This window comes from Acipenser ruthenus, chromosome 14 (assembly GCF_902713425.1).
Source record: "Acipenser ruthenus chromosome 14, fAciRut3.2 maternal haplotype, whole genome shotgun sequence".
Taxonomy (NCBI): Eukaryota; Metazoa; Chordata; class Actinopteri; order Acipenseriformes; family Acipenseridae; genus Acipenser; species Acipenser ruthenus.
This window is the reverse complement of record NC_081202.1, coordinates 34,605,334-34,626,109: the sequence shown is the minus strand read 5'-3', so window position 1 is coordinate 34,626,109 and position 20,776 is coordinate 34,605,334. Positions and strand designations below refer to the sequence as shown.

Below are 20,776 nucleotides of genomic sequence, written 5' to 3'. Positions count from 1 at the left end.
AATTTGAGGGCGGTGGTATTAAGATCCAGCACTGTTTAGACCATTAAAATAGACTCCTAAAGACCAGGTCAAATAAGTTAGAAGTCCTCGTGGATCAACTCAATTGACTTTTAACAGGTGGGGATAAAACATAGTACAAAATGTAATGAATAAAACATATGTTCAACTATTTTAATTTTGATTTGATTAACAATATCATTGATTGATTGGTTTTTGTATTTATACATTTAGAACTATTAGGGACGTTTTCCGTTGTTGTGCATTACTGTGTAAACACAGTACACTGCAAAACATCACTGAAGTGTGCAGTTCCTGTAAAGAATAATACGACCCATTTTCTAGTTTTCGTAGGCTACATTTTAACTTTTTATTCATGAACCCTAATATGGGGAAGGATATATATATATATATATGTATGTATGTATATATATATATATATATATATATATATATATATATATATATATATATATATATATATATATGTGTGTGTGTGTGTGTGTGTGTGTGTGTGTGTTCAAAACTATTTTGTTCAACTATTTTCAGTAGCTCATGCATGAAATCAGTCAATCGACCCAAAGTCAGTTTGCATGGCGAGATATTATTTAAAAAGACAATAAAAAGTGTTTGTTTTTTTTTGTTACAACTTTAAAAAGTCAGATTCTTAAGTAATCGTCGTCCCAGTCCCCGTCACACACGCTTTCTGTCTTTGCCGGTCCGTTCGCTGTAGTTCAAATTGGAAATGTCCTATTTAAAAGATAGTAGTGGCGATATAGTATTAAAATTGCAGTAAAAACAGCCGTTGCCCTTTTAAGGCTGACTGTCCCAACCTGTGATTCGTGTTCTGCAGAGTGAAATGCGCACGCTCTCGAGGGCTGGCTCAGGTACTGGGAGTATCTCTGTCCCGTTCAGCCTGTGGCTATAGCGGGGAAGATAGCAGACAAACTTATCTTAACTCATTCAAACTGTCTGGGGAAGCTCGCCCTGCAAACCATCGGGATATTCACCAGACAGTACGAGACAAGTTGTATTGGAATAACATCCTAAAACCGAAATCGATGTCTTATTTCAGGATAAGAATTTAATTTTAAGACGGGAACAACGTTTTAAAACTTTTTCTAAAACTTTTTCTAGAACTTTTTATGCTGCCACTGGAGTTATTATTACATGTGGTGTGAATAAAATTCAAGACAACTCTCTGGACATTACAATACGTGCCTCCTGCGTTTTATAAGTGTGTTTAACACTGTTTTCTATTCTTTGCTTACTGTTTTTTGTGTACTGTATGTGCTTATTTGCAAACTGGAAAACAGAGACATTCTTCTGTTGGACCGAGAGGAAATTGGTTTTGGATAACTCCGCAGATTACTTTATTGATTCAAGATTTTAACAGTAGTCTACAAAAGGGAACTTGATTTTGACATCTGTTATTAAGGATAGTTGATTTGTATTTTGTAATTAAATTAGAACATTGACAACGCAGGAACGTTATGAGTAAGTGTGTGGGAATAATTGGTTTGGAGTAGAACGTTTCTTTTTTAAAAAAAAAAAAAAAAAAAAAAAAAGCTTATTCCAAAAACGATATTGAGCAACCAAACTGAAACGCACAATATTCAGGAGGAGAGAACCCAAAAGACAAGACGTTTCTTTCTTTTAAATGTTTTTAAATCTTGAGAAGAGCATTTCCAACAGGTGCAGCACATGTGCGCTACCCAGGACCATCACAATCTTAATAATTGCAATTTCACGGTGATTTTATACCTCTTAACCCGAGACAGACAACAAGGAGAAGAGAATTTGTCACAGAAATTCAACATTAAAAACACACACACATACACACACTTCGCTGTGCCTCTTTTACGACTGAACCATTGACAGATGTTCTCTGGATCAATCACCGCTGCAGACAACATGCAAGTAAGTGTATTTATTTATTTACCGATTTACTCTTGTATCATTTGTATGTGCAATGTTTGACCTTGTTTGTTTGGGCGGGTTTTGGGAATGTTAAGAAGGTGTCCCGGGAATTGTGTGCCTTTGAAATGAAACTGTCACAGTTATTATATTAAAGAAGTGAGAAATAACCCCGAGTGTTCTTTTAAGGTGTCCGAGGTTTGCCGAACGTTGTTCCTTACTGGGACCATTACCGATGTGTTTCCCTGTCACAGAAATGTGGGGAAAACTGGAGAGAACAGCTTTCAGAAATGCAGGGCCATAGATTCTCGTGTGTTTGTTTGTTTTGTGTGCGAGTGTGAGTTTTTAACTTTTCCTTCTGAAAAAGTTACAGTACAGGCTACTCAATAACGGCTGTAATGCACACCAAAATTACATTTGCACTATTTTTGTGTGTGTGTGTGTGTAACTGTTAATGTTGCATAATCGTAACAAACAATTTAGGAACGCTTTTTTGTTGAGTTCTTAAATTAAACCTATTGAGTTTGCGTGTTAATAAAATGAATAGTTGTATTTTATTCCGATCTGCATTTTGGTGTATAGATTTGAGAAATCGGGACTTATAAATGTTTACCACTGTGAAAGCATAGCGAACTGTAAAAAAAAACCCCAAAAAAAACATAAGCATTATAAAGGATATTAAAAACATATAATAAACTATAAATATATAGTATATAACTATTGAAACACTGCAAAATTACTGCGCACATTTACCGTGGTAAACTTTTATAAAGGACTACCTATACACATGCAGTCGTATTAAGTACTGCAATAGAAAGAATTGTACTTTAAATGTGGAAATGCAATTTTGGCAAATAATTATATGAGCTTGTCGCAAAATGTATGTTTTGGTTTGTAGTTTATGCTGAAACGGTCAAAAGGCTTAGTTGCTGAGTTAGTTTCTTGCCAACATTGTGTGTACATCCTTTCAGACTGTTAAACCATCAACTGAAAAAGCGATATGAAAAAAAGGTTTAAAGCTATCAAGTAACGTGATTGACATTAAAAAAAATACAAATCCGTTTTACAGTTTATGTTTATCGTGTTCTTTGAAGTGTTGTTTTCTGACATAGAATGTATAATTTGGATAATTACACAGTAACCTGCAGGGGACAACCACGAGCTGTTTCAAGTCTATTGTCTTTTTGTTAAACTGATAAAACGTTTTGTTGCTAAATGACATGGGCGCTTCTGAATCGCAGTAACCTTAGCGCCTCACTCCAACGTGCTATGTACAGTACTAATAAGTGCAGTGTGTTTTAACTACTAGTAGTAACCTTCAATGCAGCGTGAAGGTTTCTGCAAAGAACAGAAAGTAGCCTAACATCAGAAGCGCACACTTACTTAGATAGTCATTAAATTGTTGAAATCATTGTAATAGTTTCCTTACAAGACGTTAAACGGAATGATTGTAAAGAGTCCTTGTCGTGCAGAACGCGAACAGACCCAGTCCTTGAACCTGTCTCTCTTCAAGTAGAAGTATATAGTTCAAATAGTGTTATCTTATGCCAGTTATGCATCTTTAGTTCTGGGTACTTGTTATTTGCTTCACACTTAGGCTGACGTACACATTCTTATTAGGTGAAATAAAAACGTCAGCATACGCAGTGCGATAAAAGTGGTTTCTTTAAATTATTTTAACATGGTTGAGTGTTGACTTCCAGCGTGAAGATTTTTGAAAGACCATTACCATTATTCGTACTACCCTCAAAGGTAGCACCACTAAGTTTAATCAGTTTGGGAGCGTTCTCACAGGACTTGAGGAAATGTTTATTTAGGGGTCTTTTTGAAGCGTGTCGTCCCGTCACCCCCTTCCTAGCCTCCACCATTATTGAAGTAGGCCTAGTAATACCGTGAAGAATTAGATATTTCACGATTTTACAATTAGCAAGTATTTAAACTACCGGTATTGTGCCAAACAGTGCCATCGGAAGAACAGTGTCTGCTTTGTAGTCAGAACACATCCGCAGTCATGCGAATTCATCTGCGCATGCCTAGAATATTTTTTCCTCCATCTTTACCAAAAACTGACACCTTTTCATTTTGAATCAGTACATGAAAATGGAAGAACTAGTTTTAGAAAACATTTACATGTTTTAACTGAGGATAAATACCTGAATAATTGCTGCAAAAATCAACAAAGAAATTTAAGAACTTGCGGACAAGTTCTCTTTGGAAGGTCGCAAAATACAATATTGAAAACTGTGTTTCAGAGCCAACCACATTAGTCTGCAGTCAGTCTTCAGTGTTCCTTTACTCACCTGATTAGTCTGCAGATTAGTCGGCCGTATTTCTTTTAACAGTTTGACACCTTAATGAAAAGTTATGCTTATCATGTTTCATAAATAGAGAATTGGTCATACTTTCTAGAATAGTCATACAGTAGCCTATTCAGTATATGAGTGTTTCACTGTCTGTTGGGCGGGGCTATCGATAGTCGCAGGTAACAAATAGCAAAGTTCATAATTCAATTAAAATTTAAACAAACTAAAATAGTTATTTAAAATGATCCCAGTGTACGAAAATAAAAAATCCTAAAAAACAAGGGTTAAAAAACCCGATTGGGAAACCCTTTTAAATAGGAAGAGGAAGATACTCTGAGATCAAAAAAGCTAGCGGATGAAGGACATAGAATAGGTGATTTTATATTAATTATTCACATTTTTATGTACCTCTATTGACCTTTTTCTTCTTTATTTTGATTATTTTGCTACACAGCAACAAATCTCTCTCTATCTCTCTATCTCTCTCTCGCTCTCTCTCTCTCTCTAATGCAACATAATTTAAATATAAAATCAATATGATGGTTATACAATCTGTCACGCATTGTTACTTTAGTCGTAATCTTCAATGAGTCACAATTGTGCTGGCGACACTATTTGGCAGGGAGACCGTATTTCGCACTAATAGTGCCGAACACTGCCAGGTAACACTATTTGGCAGCAACACTATTTGGCATAACACCTGTAAATGTGAACGAATGGGATGGGATCTTCCGCAATGGGCAAGCGCGTGTGGTAGCCCATCCAAGTTCACGTGTACCCTTCACCATCCACGTTTTCTCGTTTTATTTCAAATCGTTTACACTTCTTACAACACCTTACCAACCCCCTACTCTTGTGTTCGTCCTACTAAACTCTGTAAACGAGGTTGCTAAATTGCTAAGAAACATTTATTACCTTCTTCGCGTCGGTCATACCAGAGTGCCAGAGAAACGTCCTGGGGAATGCATTGAACACACATGGGTGTGGCGTGTACGTAACTAACTAGAACTTTCGAGCTTAATTAGTTCCCCTGGGTTATTCCGCTGTATTTTCTCACGGTAACTAACAAGAGAGAACCCAGTGGAAAAAAAACGGACTCCGTTGCACGATACACCCATTGGTCACAGTGTCACGCGAAAATTGGTCTCTGGAAAATGGTCCCTCCCTACTAATTTTCATTGATCCTATGAAAAGTGGTCCCCCGGACCAATTTTAATTATGAAATCTATTATTATTATTATTTATTTCTTAGCTGACGCCCTTATCCAGGGCGACTTACAATTGTTACAAGATATCACATTATTATTTTTACATACAATTACCCATTTATACAGTTGGGTTTTTACTGGAGCAATCTAGGTAAAGTACCTTGCTCAGGGTACAGCAGCAGTGTCCCCACCAGGGATTGAACCCACAACCCTCCAGTCAAGAGTCCAGAGCCCTAACCACTACTCCACACCGCTGAAATCTAGTGCCGCTTATTGATCCCAGAATCTCATCAAGCAGCTTCTTGAAGGATCCCAGGGTGTCAGCTTTAACAACATTACTGGGGAGTTGGTTCCAGACCCTCTCAATTCTCTGTGTTCAATTCGGTCCCCCACTAAATATGCCCCCCCTGACCATTTTCCTTTGGATACTATGTGTTATTCAACGAAAAATGGTCCGTCTCCTTCACCAGCTCTGAACTATGGTCCCACCCGTCGTTATAATTTTCATAGATTTTCCTTAAGAAATGTCCCTCTATTATTTTGCTGATTAATTGTTAGCCTTTATAAGGTCTTACCAAGTACTAGATAGCTAAAATAAACGTTCATCATCTTATAACACATAGAAGACTGCTGAAAGCTGAAACGTTTGTTTGCAGACTCTGACTGAATGCTTTATGTCATGTATGTCTTAATTATAAGCCTACTGTGCCTCTGATATCTAAATGATTTTAAATAACATTGAAGCAAAGTGGAAACTATTTTAAAGACAATTGCACATTTAAAGCAAGTTTAGCTTTGGTATTATAATAAATAAATATGATACAATAATGGTAAAAAAATGTCCCCGATGTTTTCTTATCTGTGTTAGACTGATTAAAGGCAGATGGTTACTTTGTCAAAAATCATTTGAAATCTTACTTTTGAGTGATTCTATAGAATAGTATACAGTAGTACTTTGGTGGTACTTGTCCTGCAGTACTTATGTGGTATTGTAGTACTTTTCTAGAACTGCTATATAATACCTTTGCAATGCTGGTCCTACTGCAGAAGGCATTGGTTCTGTGGCTGTTTTGTATTTCTTAAAACAAGGCTCGTTTTGTTGCATTTTGGGATAATTCTGTATTACGAAATGCATCAAATAGCCTATTTTGCGGTGGTATAACATCTGTACAAACAAACACATACATTTATATATTTGTTGTGTGTTGTTGATTATACGGCTTTTTATTTTTGGTACTTGGAAAAATGTTAACAACAGATTTAAATTCGGTGGAAACCCTGTCCTTCAAAGTGGCTGTCTCTGACGCAAGATTGGATTGACAAGCATAGAGAACTGAATATTCGTGTCTGCCCCTGGGAAACTGAAATCGCTGTGAAAGTCTCATTACCTTGAACACTGGAGTATTGTTACATTCTTCGTGTAGCAGGACAGGGCATATAACTGGACAGGCACATGCGTGACACTGCAGCTTCTAGTGGCGGCCTCATTTGTAATGAATATCTGGAAATGTTTTTTTTATCAGCAACATGGTCTAGTGTTTCTTTACTGCATCACCCCTACTCTTGCTTCAAGCGTACAGCGATAGGAATTGTACTAATATCGACAACTGTCACAATTCATTTTAGTTTCTCCAAGCTAAAGTTAAGGTTTAAACGCATAAACGGTAAATGAAAATAACGTAGATTTACAGCCTGTATTCAACTCATTTTCATTCTCTTCCTAATACTGCCACATTAAAGTAGGTGCTTAACTGGGAGCTTGTTATAAATAAATAAACAAAATTCATTCAAAAGTTGTGGAGACGCTGGAGAGGCCAAATCAAGGCTGATCCTCAGACCCAGCATTGCACGATAATATAAATATAAGTGTTTATAAAATAATGTTAGTTAGAATTAATACAGATTTAAAGATAGAAGTAAAAATGATGTCACAATATATAGAACACCATGACATCATGTAAGAATAATGAATTTGAATGTAAACAATAACAAGTAGTTGTCATGACGTCAAAAACCTATAAATACCTCCAATGTTTTGATTCAGACACATGCTCCCTTGAGAAAGATGTACAACATATCGAAACGTTGGGCAGCTGGCACACACACACAAGATTAGGGCTTAGTATTAATAACTGGATAATGTTGCATATATAAGGTGACCAGACGTCCCGTTTTGGACAGGGCACTCCCACTTTTGGAACACTCAGTGTCCCAGAACCTTTCTTGGGACGCTCATTTCGTCCAGTTTTTCCCCAGAGCATCGTCGCGCTGGTAACAGAAATGACAGAATATTGTATTTTCATGCAGGCTGCTGTTTCTATCATACCTAACTTATTACAGTACAACACTTGATGTGACTAAAGAAGGTTGAACGACCAGTAGCTTTAAAAACGACTGTACAGCGCGTGCAAATCTGAAAAATTACTGAACAGTCAACGTTCATATTTGCAACCAATTCACTGTCAGTTCACCACAGGTACCCGCTAAGAAACGTATGATAGTGAATAATACAACATAATTTATGACCTAGTTATTTTCACATTTGTGAAATTCATGTTGTAAAAATATTTCACAAGTTTCAGAACATTTATATTTCTTCGCGTATGCATGTTATGGTGTTTTTAGCAAAAATGAAACACGCTAGTTTCAGGTCTCCTGGTGCCAATTTAATTTATTTTAAAAATAAAATATTTACATTGATAGTTGAGTACTGTGTATGATACAAATAGTTTAAAACAATTACAAAAAAAGAACCACGCCCTCGTTTCATTTGATCTTTCTTTAAAGAATATTTAAATAAGCTGCCGAGAGGCATCTCTTTTTAATTTGGTGACGTATTATTTTTATTTTTGTGTTAAATGTATATTTTATCCTTCAAAGTTTAAAGAAAATAGACAAGTACTCATATTTAAGATTAATGCTATCTGTTGCATAGGTGTGATAGCTCTATAAGGTATTTTATAAGTATTTTACTTTATCACAGCTTTTAGTTTAATAGAAGAAAAACAATGATCCAATCAGAAACTGCAAAAGAAAATATACAGAACAAATACCATGTCACATTTAATGTTAAGAAATTCAAAAGCTTGAAAAAAATAGATTCTATGAAGTAACCATTTAATAAACAGAAACATTGAGATATGTAATGTTTTCATACAGGAAGGGCCTGGTTTGCAGATTGGACACTGGAGGATAGCATAGAGAAAGAGTAATAATAATAATAATAATAATAATAATAATAATAATAATAATAAAGTGAAACACACATAATTGTATAATCGATTTTTCACAAATATTTATATGAAATGATGGAACCATCAGTTTATAACATATTTACATGCACAATAATGAAAACTGCATTAATCTACATGTCAGTTTAGGCTTCTTGAAAACTGAACAGAAATCGTTATCGACGTACTTTACATATAGTTAATGTTGTGCGCGGTTTTGCACAGCATAGTCCTTTAGTACAGTCTCTTAGTCGTTTAGCTGTCACTCGCTGAAGGTGATTCACATTAGTCTTTTTTAAACAAACTACGAAAGTGTATATTTTCTCAATTGGTAACATATAAGTAAGTTTTCTTAAAAGACAAAAAATAAACTAGAATGGTGTTTACACAGAAAATCACGTCAATGTGCTCGCTCACCGGGGTGCACAGTAGGGGTCACAAATTCCAAGTATCTGGCACTTGCCATTATATCTCTATAATTCGTGTGACTGCAGGTGAGAAGTGTGCTCTGTGGTTGCAAATAACGTTTTTGCATTAACTTGGTGTTCAATTAATTAGAGTCCAAGTTTAAACCGTCCTGTATCACCCACATGGCACCCTTTGCCTGTGTCACACCAGCAGGGCCGGCGTAACCATATAGGCAGAACAGGCTGCCGCCTAGGTCGGTAAATTGAAGGGGGCGGTAACAACGGTACATAATTACATTTTATACTTCACATTTCTTTAGTCGTAAAATATTCAACATCTTAGATCACTGTTTCTTGTTCTGCAATACTTATTGCTGATGGTACAGAACCATGACCAATCTGGAAGTACGGGAAAGAGATCGCTTCATCGGTGCCCAGGCACTGAAATTAGAGCGGTTGTTTGCCATTTAAGCATTTTCCTAAAACATGGGTAAAGATGCTTTTATTCTTTAAAGTTCATTCTTAAGTCAAGGATCTGCCTATAGAAAAAAGTACCGGAGGATTTGTTGTGCACGATTATATGAGCACTAACCTAATGTTAGATACCGTTTTATAGTAGTTAAGGAACGGAATACGATACTGTACAAAACATTCCAATGAAAATACGATGTGTTTGAAGTAACCTGCGTATCCTGTATCAATTGTTATTATAACTCTAAACTCATGGATGGTGGTAGAATCCACTGATCATAAATATTGTCATTGTAGAGCTGCCGTTTGTAACCACAGTGATGCTTGTATAGTTGCGTAGTTTTGTGACGATGTAAAAAAAAAAAAAAACATAATCTGGTGTACAATAATTTGTTTATAAATTGATTTTATATATATATATATATATATATATATATATATATATATATATATATATATATATATATATATATATATATATATAGTTTGCCTAGGGCGGCAAAAATCCTTGCCCTGCACACCACACAGCCTCTTCCTTTACATTGGTCCACCACGTGACTACTTGAACCACCATCACTTCAAATGGGGTGTGTTCTACTAAGATTATATGCCCTACATGTCAGGTCAGTTTATTGAATGCAGTCAGTAAACAGATGTAAAGTGTTAGATCAATTAACCTTATATGCATCTTACAACAGCACAATAGTGGGTATACAAGTGCTTGTGGGTATTGTAAAATATGTATAATATTATATACCCATCGGCAAATAGTACTGTTTTTAAAAAACGTTGTTAAACGCAGAGAAGTATTACTCATCTTTCTTGTAACTGAAATATTGTATTGAAATGTACTCAGCTAAGTAGATAACTGCCCATTTGTCTCCCTGGTTTCACATTCTGGACTTCGTAAGTCCCAGTCATCCCAAGTCTAATGCAATGTTTCCATCTGCCACTGGGAGTGACGTGAAATCGGTTTCATCAGCAGCAGATCGAGATCAAATGGATATTCGGTGAGTCAGAACTCAATCTCTCCAACTCGCACTGACGGTGGAAGGTAACTAATGAGCATCCAGAGCCAAGGACTCGAGGGGCAGGTTTGAAATCTTAGACAACTGTCAGAACCTGAAGGCTGTGAATACATTATATCAGGAAAATACTGGACGTGGTGAATTTGTGTATAAATAGCAATTACCCAAGCACGTGATGCATGCAGGTGACCTTTGACTCTTGTGTCCAGTTGCAGATAGTAGACAGCAGATGGAGCCGGCAGCAGCCCCCAGCTTGATATTGAATGAGATTGTTTTACAGACTGGTTTCATGATGCAGATACCAATGGAAATGCCAATCATGACTATCCTATCTCACTGATCCCTGTCACCAAGCTGCCTCTGTTTGATCCAGGGCATGCATTGCAATCAGGGAGACTTTAGAAACCCCTAGCAAGGCCTGCTGATGAGTTTAATAAGAATGAGGATGGTTTTCTCAGTCCCCAGCATTGACATACTGTCTGTCTCCTCTTTCAAAAACTGACCCCACGCCACCTCTCCCATAGACCTCTGCAGAATCAACTTGTCTCCGAGGGGGTGGTGGGGGTTCAGAAAAAATTTCATTTATTTTTTCCTTTTAAATTAGTCTTTAGGTTAAGGGTCTGCAGCACTGACCAGGACTGACCTTGCGTGTCTGTCTCTTATTGGCTTAACAAGGTTGGGAATTATTGTTGAGTCTATTGCTAGAGGTCACCAACCTCCACAGCAATGACAAAGACGAGGCAGTGAAAGCAGTCTGCATTGTCCCAATGTTATTAGTCATTAAATAGGCTGGTCAAGTCTGTCACCTGGTGACACTTGAGATTTGCTGGCTAATGTGTAGGATCCAGGGACCATGTACTTAACACAGAGGGCACAAAATCCTGCATTCAATATGCACCTTATTTCAATGATTACTTGTCTCCTTTTCTCTTGGAAGCTTGTTTCATGCAAACCTGTTTTGCAAAGCGCGTAGTCATGGCAAAACCGAGCAGACTTGGTGCTAGGTGGCACAGCAGTCTAATTCTGTAGCCTTTCATGCTTTACACATTGGGTTGGATCACGAGTGAAGCGGGTTTGGGGGTCAGCTTGGCCCAACTAATAGACAATAGTCTGAATCACAAGACCATAACATAATTCATCACAATTGTTAGTCTCTGCTTGACAAAGCCAAGCAAGCATCTTAACCACTGCACAACGTAGTCATTAACACAACATAGTATTAATAGAACTCTTCTCACTGACAAGGGTCTGGATTCAGCAACACTGCCTCCAGTACCTCAGCTCTAACAACTAAACCACTCTGTCACCTAGCCCTCAGCTCTAAACACTAGACCACACTGCATCCCAGCTCTCAGCTCTAACCACTGGACCACACTGCCTCCCCTTCCCTCAGCTCTAACCACTAGACCACACTGTCTCCCAGCCCTCAGCTCTAACCACTAGACCACACTGCCTCCCCTTCCCTCAGCTCTAACCATTAGACCACACTGCCTCCCCTTCCCTCAGCTCTAACCACTAGACCACACTCTCTCCTAGCCCTCAGCTCTAACCACTAGACCACACTGCCTCCCCTTCCCTCAGCTCTAACCATTAGACCACACTGCCTCCCCTTCCCTCAGCTCTAACCACTAGACCACACTGCCTCCCAGTCTCTCGGCTCTAACCACTAGACCACACTGCCTCCCCTTCCCTCAGCTCTAACCACTAGACCACACTCTCTCCCAGCCCTCAGCTCTAACCACTAGACCACACTCTCTCCCAGCCCTCAGCTCTAACCACTAGACCACACTCTCTCCCAGCCCTCAGCTCTAACCACTAGACCACACTCTCTCCCAGCCCTCAGCTCTAACCACTAGACCCTACTGTCTCCCAGTCCCTCAGCTCTAAGTAATATGTTAAATATTGTTCCCTGTATGTTACCATACTATCAATGGCTCATACTATTCTTCCTTAAAGTAGCCATCGCTTTACCTTCCATGTGCACCAAGGCATCTATTTTATAATAATATAATAATAATAAAGCAAAGTAAAATGGAGCTTCTTCTTTCTTTCACACATTGCAGGCTGATAGTAAACAGAGTTCCCATTCTCCCTGGCTCGGGTGTAATCCCTTGGTAATGAAGCCAAGCCTAAAGCCCTCGCCTCGAGCACATTTTCCAGCTGATTAGCTCCCCTTTGTCCGTCCATTTAAAGAAACATGCCGACTCTGACACTTCGAAGAGAAAAAACACAGCACTAGAAATTTCAAGCGGGGCCTTTTCCCTTCTGTGCCGATCAAAAGTCAGATTTTAACAACATTATCGAGGGGCTTTGGGACACACTTTGAGTGCTGCTGTACTAGAGGCAGGGAATAGAAGGGTTTCCCTATCACTTGGAAAGCTGTAGAGCTTCATGGGCCAGGGCCTGTTATCGTTTTTTGATTTGGTGGTCTTATCTCATGAATAAGGGCCAGGGTTTGATCAGTCATGGGCTAATAGCAGAAACTCTCTCTAGTGTTCACACATAGTAATGCAGCGTGTCTCGCCGGATAGAACGGGTTTAATGATAACAAAGCATTTAATACTGCTGATGAAAACTCAGGGCTGAGGAGGATTGCATTCTAATGGAGTTCAAAGCTGTTCAATTGTTTCTGCCTTTCTCTCCGTCAGTTTGAAAAGCACAACAGCAGAAGTCCCGTTCAGCCTCCTGGGACATTGAGGCAGCCGCTCCCCAGACTAGCTAGTCAGTCAAACAAAACAGAGATATTAGAATTGGAAGTGTCTGTCAATGCCTGCCTTTTTTACACCCCACTCCAAACCAAAAAATACCATTCTACTACAGAGTAGATTAGAACACAATTAGCCTTTGTTTTAAATACCATTCCCATGTTGTTGAGGTTACCTCATGATATGTAGCTGTAGGCTAACCGCATGCGTGTTTCATTCTAATGCTGACAAAAGAAAAATAATACACAGAGAGTGGGTAGAGGTTGGTTTGGCTTGGCTTGCAGACATAGGGAAACCAGGGCAAATAACATACAACTCTGTCCAAACAGATTCCCTTTACAGTAGACAACAACGTTGCTTTGAATATGTTACTGATGGTAATAGTGCATCTTGATGGGTCCTTGACATTGATCTGTGCCTGGCCCTCTCTGGTGAATGTAATGGACACTCAGTGTTCTCCCCACCATGCTGGTAGTCCCCTAGAGGGGCTACGAGGAGTGAAGCAGCAGTATGGAGTAGTGGTTAGGGCTCTGGACTCTTGACCCGGAGGGTCGTGGGTTCAATCCCCGATGGGGGACACTGCTGCTGTACCCTTGAGCAAGGTACTTTACCTAGATTGCTCCAGTAAAAAACCCAGCTGTATAAATGGGTAATTGTATGTAAAAAAATAATGTGATATCTGTATAATGTGATATCTTGTAACAATTGTAAATCGCCCTGGATAAGGGCGTCTGCTAAGAAATAAATAATAATAATAAACAGCACACCAATGTCAGGATATGATACATATTACGATATGCAGGTCGTGATACAACGTGTATCACGATACATGTGCTGGTCATGGCGGGATACTTGTATGATGCATAGTAAGCTCAAGCGATCATTTAATGAAGGACTATTTTGTTAAAAAAAATAAAATGAAACAAACCAATTAGTGAACTATAATGAACTACAAGTTCCTTTTGTTTTATATCACGATCTAAATGATACATACCTCTATTATGATATGATATATCATATAAAGAAAGCGATTCATTGATACATGCTGAATTGTTACACCCTAGGCCCTTTTTTTAGTAATAGTTCAGGCAGTTGTTTTCAGTCTGATTTTTCTTTAGTGCTGGTTTTACATGTTCAAATATTTCCCCACGATTTTAACAAATATTCAAATACTCTTTAATTTTGAATTAGCTGGCACACAAAAGTATAACCACATTACAGTAAAAAAAAAAAACATTAAAAAAACTCACTGCACCCCATCAAATGACCTATTAAAGACAGGACAGAAGCACTGTACAATAGAATGTGTGTTATTTATTTCGGACCTCATTTACGAATTGGTTTTCTTTGCACTATATATTTTTTTTTGCTAGTTATTTAGAAATGTGGCAGTTTGTCTGAATATGCCAATATTGGTCCCAGCATTATTTTTTCATGCATTTGGTCTTTTCTGTGCATTTCCCTTGTGTATCACATTTGAGAACAGAGCATTCCGTTGGGCTCCCCTGCTACCCAGAAGCCCCCAGCAGGCATTGTGACACGCTGCATTCTGACCCCTCTGACTCAGGGTCCTGTGAGTGCAGCCTCCTCAGTGAAGGGCGCTGGTGATTGAGAATCTCTAAGTTCTGTGAGATGGACGTGACACCCACTATCTTGTAGTAAATGTTGCCCCTTACTGGTAACACCATGTTATTGCAATTCTGTTTTTTTTTAAAGTAGGATTTAAGTGAGATTTATTTGTAAAGAAAAGTTTGACAACAGCAGACTCAGGCAGGGCTTAGCTAGAGGAAACAGTTTGAAGGTCTTGACAGAGTGACGGCTAAAGAAAAGGTTAAAAATAAATAAACACTGTATTCAATGTTTTAAAGTTGAAACATTAACTCAGTAGGGTTTTTTGTGTGTGTGTGTAAAACGTTATTATTTAAATAGTTGCTTCCTAAGCTATATAAAACAGGTTGAATATGTAATTTATAACCTCCCACTGCTGCATGTAGAAGCAGGTGCGGAGCTATAGGAGTGACATCATGGCAGACAGGTTTCAAGGGGGTAAAGACTGGTGTACACAACCTGGAAATTGAATTGCATCCCACCAGCATTTTGGCACAAACAGACTGGGGGAGACAGCTGGATTAGCAGTCCCTTTACGTGCAGATGGTTCTGTCTAAATAGGGCTGCATCTGATCCAGTTTTTTCCTTGCTTCACTATGCTTTGCTACATTTTGCTGTAAAATGTATAATGGGTGTTCAAGTTAACAACATAAACATACTATGTTAAATATAGGGAACTAGTGTCCTTTTATGAAGCGTAATATAATAGTTCAAAGGTGACACTGCAATCTTTTCCTAAGGCAGGACTGTCTCTGACGGTTCACTGGTCTCAACAGTCAGGCTGGACTATCTGTGCTTTCTGGTAAGAGCGAGTCAGCCTGCAAAAAGCAAATCATTTTGTGTTTAAACATGTAACATGCAACACAAAAACATGGAAGTGGTGAGGAGTGGTCTTTTTGTTTGTTTTTTTGTTTGTGATCTTTTTTAAGAACTCCCTGGTCGTTGGTATGGCTCTCATCCTAAAAAGCTGGATGGAATATTAATTCTACACATTTTCATGGAGCAGTTGAAGTCTCCTGCATTCCAGTGAAACTCATTGCCTTTGTACTAGACAGCTGTCTTTCACTGTAGAAGGCTCTTGTATCCCAGAGCTCAATCTGTCAATCTGTCCAAACCCGACAGGCTTAATCAGCATCGTTGGGATTTGGTCTGGCCTTGCCCTTGTCAGACCCCTCGCTGCTTCCTATTCCATTTCAGTTTCTACTCGCAGCACTTCACTGTGGAGGCAGTGTTTGTTCCGATCTGTCAGAGGGCTAATCCGCTACTTATCTTTCCTAAATTCTTAGCAGGGTTCCACCCTGCCTTGCCCTGGCCCGTGTGAAAACTGAGCAAAATTCAGGGGGTAGGGGGTGGGAATATCATATGCCCCACAGAGATTTTTGAACAAAGGAAAGTTGAGACTTTTATTAGGTATAACCTTCACCTTAACCATTACATCTCATTACATTATGCTCACACTGGTCACTTTTCCATAGCTGTTAACTAGCTTACGCACATGTTAACAGATGTTTTCTTTATTTTTTGTTCATGGATTATTACAGGGATGGAAATAAGTTTAAGGTTAAATTAGATTAAAGCCATTTTAATAGTTTTTTGTTATGGCCAAACATAACAATGGTGTTCACCACCAATGCCATAACTTGAATACATTTAAAAAAAAACAACCTGATTAGTATAAAAGTTTAAGCTCTTGGACACTGTTAGTACCAAGTTAAAGACAACAGTAGTTTATAGTTTATAAATAGGTTACTGTATAAGTAACTGTTAACAAAAAAAAAAAAAAAAAAGTGTTAATGTAACAGGCAATGCTGTGTGATACACTAACATTATGGATTATGTCCTGTCACCTGTCTGTGAAATGAGATGATGTTAAAAGCTCTAAAACCATGAATGCAGACGAGCCTGGGGTCACCGGTGCAAGGATTGTACCCATAGGATAACCCCATAATGTTGCCGTAAATGATGTTTAGCCATTGTAAAGTCTGATTTTACCGGTCGCTAAAAATGCGGTGTATGTAAAGAATACCTGCCGTTCTGCACCAAATTTGTACTTTGCCATCATTAATCCATTACAATTATATGGAAATGCATTTAAATAAAGAAAAAAGCATGTCATTGGGCGGGATCTGGATACTAAGCGAGTGCAAATATTCTAATGTGATGTAAGGATTTTGCCTTACACTTGGGCAACTGCTGACCCTCCAAAAACTTTACACCTCTTCTCAAAGGTGCGAGTAACTAAGAGCTGGTACACTTCCTGATGTGGCAACACTTGGCTCTTGTTGAGGAGAGGCAGGAACACGTTCGGAAGAGAAGGGCAAGACGAAGAAGACCCTGCATATTCAATCCCAGGGTCACTTTGTTTGGGATGCCGGAGGATGCGTTGCTAAAGCGTTATCGTCTCACTCCGCAGGTCATCCTAGACCTCATAGCTGAATTGAGGGATAAGCTAGACCCCCACGTCAATCTAGGGACCGCTATCCCTGCACATGTGAAAGTGCTGTGTTCTCTTCGTTACTTAGCCTCTGGTTCCTTTCAGAACACAGTTGGAATGTCTGTAGGGATAGCCCAACCCACCTTTTCCAGAGTGCTCGGCACATTTCTGGATGTCATACTGAAAAGGGCAAGCCAATACATATCATTTCCTAAGGATACTTGTGCTGTGTGTTCCATGCATGGGGTGACATCTGCACACAGGATAAGATGTACTGGAATTTTGGCTAATCCTTAACAGTGATTGGTTCATTTCTCATACGTGATTTATAATACTATTTACACTAATGTTCAAACGGTCTGAGTGCTAATGGCAGTGAAATCTGGATGCATTTCACTGTATTAGCTTAATCACATACTTCAGTTTGTACTTAATGGGTCTACCTTTGAATTTCATAACTGCATCACATCAGAGCTGCTTTGATGTCCCTGTCCGAGCAGAGAGTCCCTGTCTGTGGCAGCATGTTCCATAGCTGGTCTATGCTTGCTGGATACACATATTGCCAGAGAATCTGTAGCAGATTAGCACCTGGTCATCGCTGTCAGTTCCCCGTCTGTGGTTTTCCTCTGTAAACTGCAGCACAGTGTGTGTGTGTTTTATTTTATTTGTGGTTTATGAGACCTAAGAGAACCATCACTTTTTCATATCTGCATAAATAAAAGCCTGGTAAATTTACGACTCAATTTCATCGCAATTACAAGCTGCAAAAGCCCTTTCTAAAGTGGTACAGTTGCTGAACACATTGAATAAGAATTTACTTATGAGTTTGTTGTCTTTTTACTACATGGAAGACTACAGTTTATTATTGTAATTAGTATTATTATTATTGTGATTATTATTAAGAACAGCATGCAAAATTGTTATTGAAATGATTGTAGCGAACTCAATAGTTCCATACATTTTCCCTTCCATCAACTATATAGATCTTAAATGTGTAGTTTTGAAAGAAACACATGTTTTAGCAAACATGTATTTTCATTATAAAACCTGGTATCTGGGACTGCACTAGGAAATAAAGTAGTAACAGACTTCGTGGAAGGCACGGCAAACTGATAACTTTCTTTAACCTAGTGTAGTACCACTAGATGTGTTTCATTCAAAACTGCACATAGGCCTATATAGAGAATGAAAGGGCATGCCAAGATGTATTCATTTATTTTGTTAGCTACAAGCACTTTAATAGACATTCCAAAATAAATCCTTTCTAAGGTGAATCCCTGTCTGTATTTATTATGTTGAAATGCCCAATTCGCAATTCACAACCCACTACCAATCTAGAACATCAATGGGCGGCCTCTGTTCCTGCTGCCAATCCGATGAATCAAAACATTACATGCTGGGGCTGTGTCTCCGCCTCGGCTTGTCCTGACCAGTAGGGGTCGCTGTGGTGCGGTGAGGTGAAGTATTCCAGAACTGTATTCCCACCTAGCTCCCGATAGCATGACTCGCCCTGCATTCCATGCAGTAGTGCCTTTACTAGGAGACCCCTATTAAAAGCAGTTTAGGTAGTACGCTGCTTCTTTGTTATGTTGCTATCTTACTTATGCATCAAAAAATCGGAATCATTGAAAGCTGTGAATAGGGAAGGGCTATTATACTGTAAGGTACAACACGAATGACTGTCAACGTGGCTTACCCACATTTGTTAATTATTGAATAGTGAATGTATGCAGGAGCACTGTATAACATCTAGAATTATTAACAAATACTGTACCGTATTATTTGAGATTTAGAAAGGGTTAATAGCTGGCAAATCCTTAGAATCCGTATGACTGAAAAAAACGTTATAGTCAACAACATTTTCTTACAGAATGCTGAGTTAGACCAAAAAAATAATGAATTTGTTTTATGTAATAAGAGAATGTCTGTTTAACATACTGTAATTGACACTGATTTGCTGATTTCCAGCACAGAAAGCAGAAAGGGGGGCTTCAACACCTGCATGGACGAGCGGTTTCAAAGTACAGTGATACAATTATAAGAGGGTTAAGCAAAAGGGGTTCTGTGCCTAACTACGGGCTGGGAATCTACTTAAAGGCAGCCTAAGAAATACCCACACCTGCAGACAGAGGGCACCCTTTAGCCAGATTTGAATCAGTTATTATCACTGACAAGTCAGACAATCCTATCTGTAAAGACTAGAGGAGAGAAACCACTGGGGGCTAGCAGTGCTGCAAACTGCTCTCATTGTGAGGAGATTGTGTTTACCTGTCATTACCACGTTATTTATGATGTAGCATTGATATTGCAAAGAGGCTGCAGACAGGAAGCCTTGACTGTATTGAATGGGGTTTATAGTACATATCATATCAGGATTTCACACAAACTCCCATGGGATCTTGTAGCATTCAAATCAGTTACCATGTCAGTGTCATTCAGCTGGCTTTCGTGTTGCCAGCAAGCAAACTCCAAAAGGAAACTGTGAGAGTGAAGACCAGCCCAAAAAGAGGGAAATGTGGAAATGTTATGGTTCTGTTTCAGTAAGGTCATTTTCCTATTGATTGCTATTCAAACTTTGCTGTAGAACATTTCAAGAAAATGTCGTAATCTGTATTTAAATTGAAAAAACAAAAAGGTGTACATTTTTCAAACCCAGTTTAGATTCATCAATTTCAGCAGTTGACCTAAAATCTACTGAAGGTCATTTTATAGGCCATTTTTGGTCTGTCATCAGCATTATGACTACTGAAGACTACTGAAGCGATCTGCCACTTAGGAAAGAACTTTCCTTTAGTTTTGCTGGCAATACATGATGCTGCTGTTTACTAACATATATATATATCCACTAAATCTTAAGAGCAGCTCCTGAACATGTACAGAGCACCTTCAGACAGACCTAGCAAAGAAAAAAAAACACTGTACATCAGAAAGAAGAATGACTGCACACATTATAAAAAGAAAATGTAAGCTGAAGCTGCTGTATGTACTTTCAAAACAAACAAACAAACAAACAAACAACAGCATCTGTTATTGGGGGGGAACCGTGGAGTCATTTGCAATCGCATACCCCAGGAAGAATACTTGACCTCCCTGCTTGACATTAAAACTGTGTGAAAGGCAGGACGCCCGTGGGAGTGTGATATTACAGAGTGCTAGGATTGTTTTTCCTTGCTTGTGAGAGAGCGCTGTTGAATCGGAGTGAATAGAGATGTGATTACCTAATGCTTTCTGTCAATGAGGTGTATTTCTCAAGGGTTCTTGTCCTGTTCATATGAACACAATTGAAGGGAAGTGAATTCATTGTGTGAATCGCACTATTCAGCTAGGGAATGGGGGGCCCATGGCACATTGCAGTAACTTACTGAGCTACTGTGGTCACTGACTGCATTGCCAGTACAAGCATGGCTTGTGTTTTAATATACTATTCAAGTGCTTTATCATCTAAATTTGATCGGACTGTCTTAAAGC

General features: G+C 38.6%; 1 protein-coding gene across 1 annotated transcript in view; it reads left to right on the top strand.

Annotated features, from left to right (window-relative positions):
• The first annotated feature begins 904 nt into the window (after positions 1-904).
• Positions 905-20,776, top strand: part of LOC117419878 (protein Wnt-5b-like) — an 87,198-nt gene continuing 67,326 nt past the window's right edge. Inside the window, exon 1 of the mRNA XM_034033205.3 lies at positions 905-1,917. Coding sequence (XP_033889096.3) covers positions 1,879-1,917 — 39 coding nt within the window. The 5' untranslated portion in view covers positions 905-1,878. The remainder of the gene's footprint in view (positions 1,918-20,776) is intronic.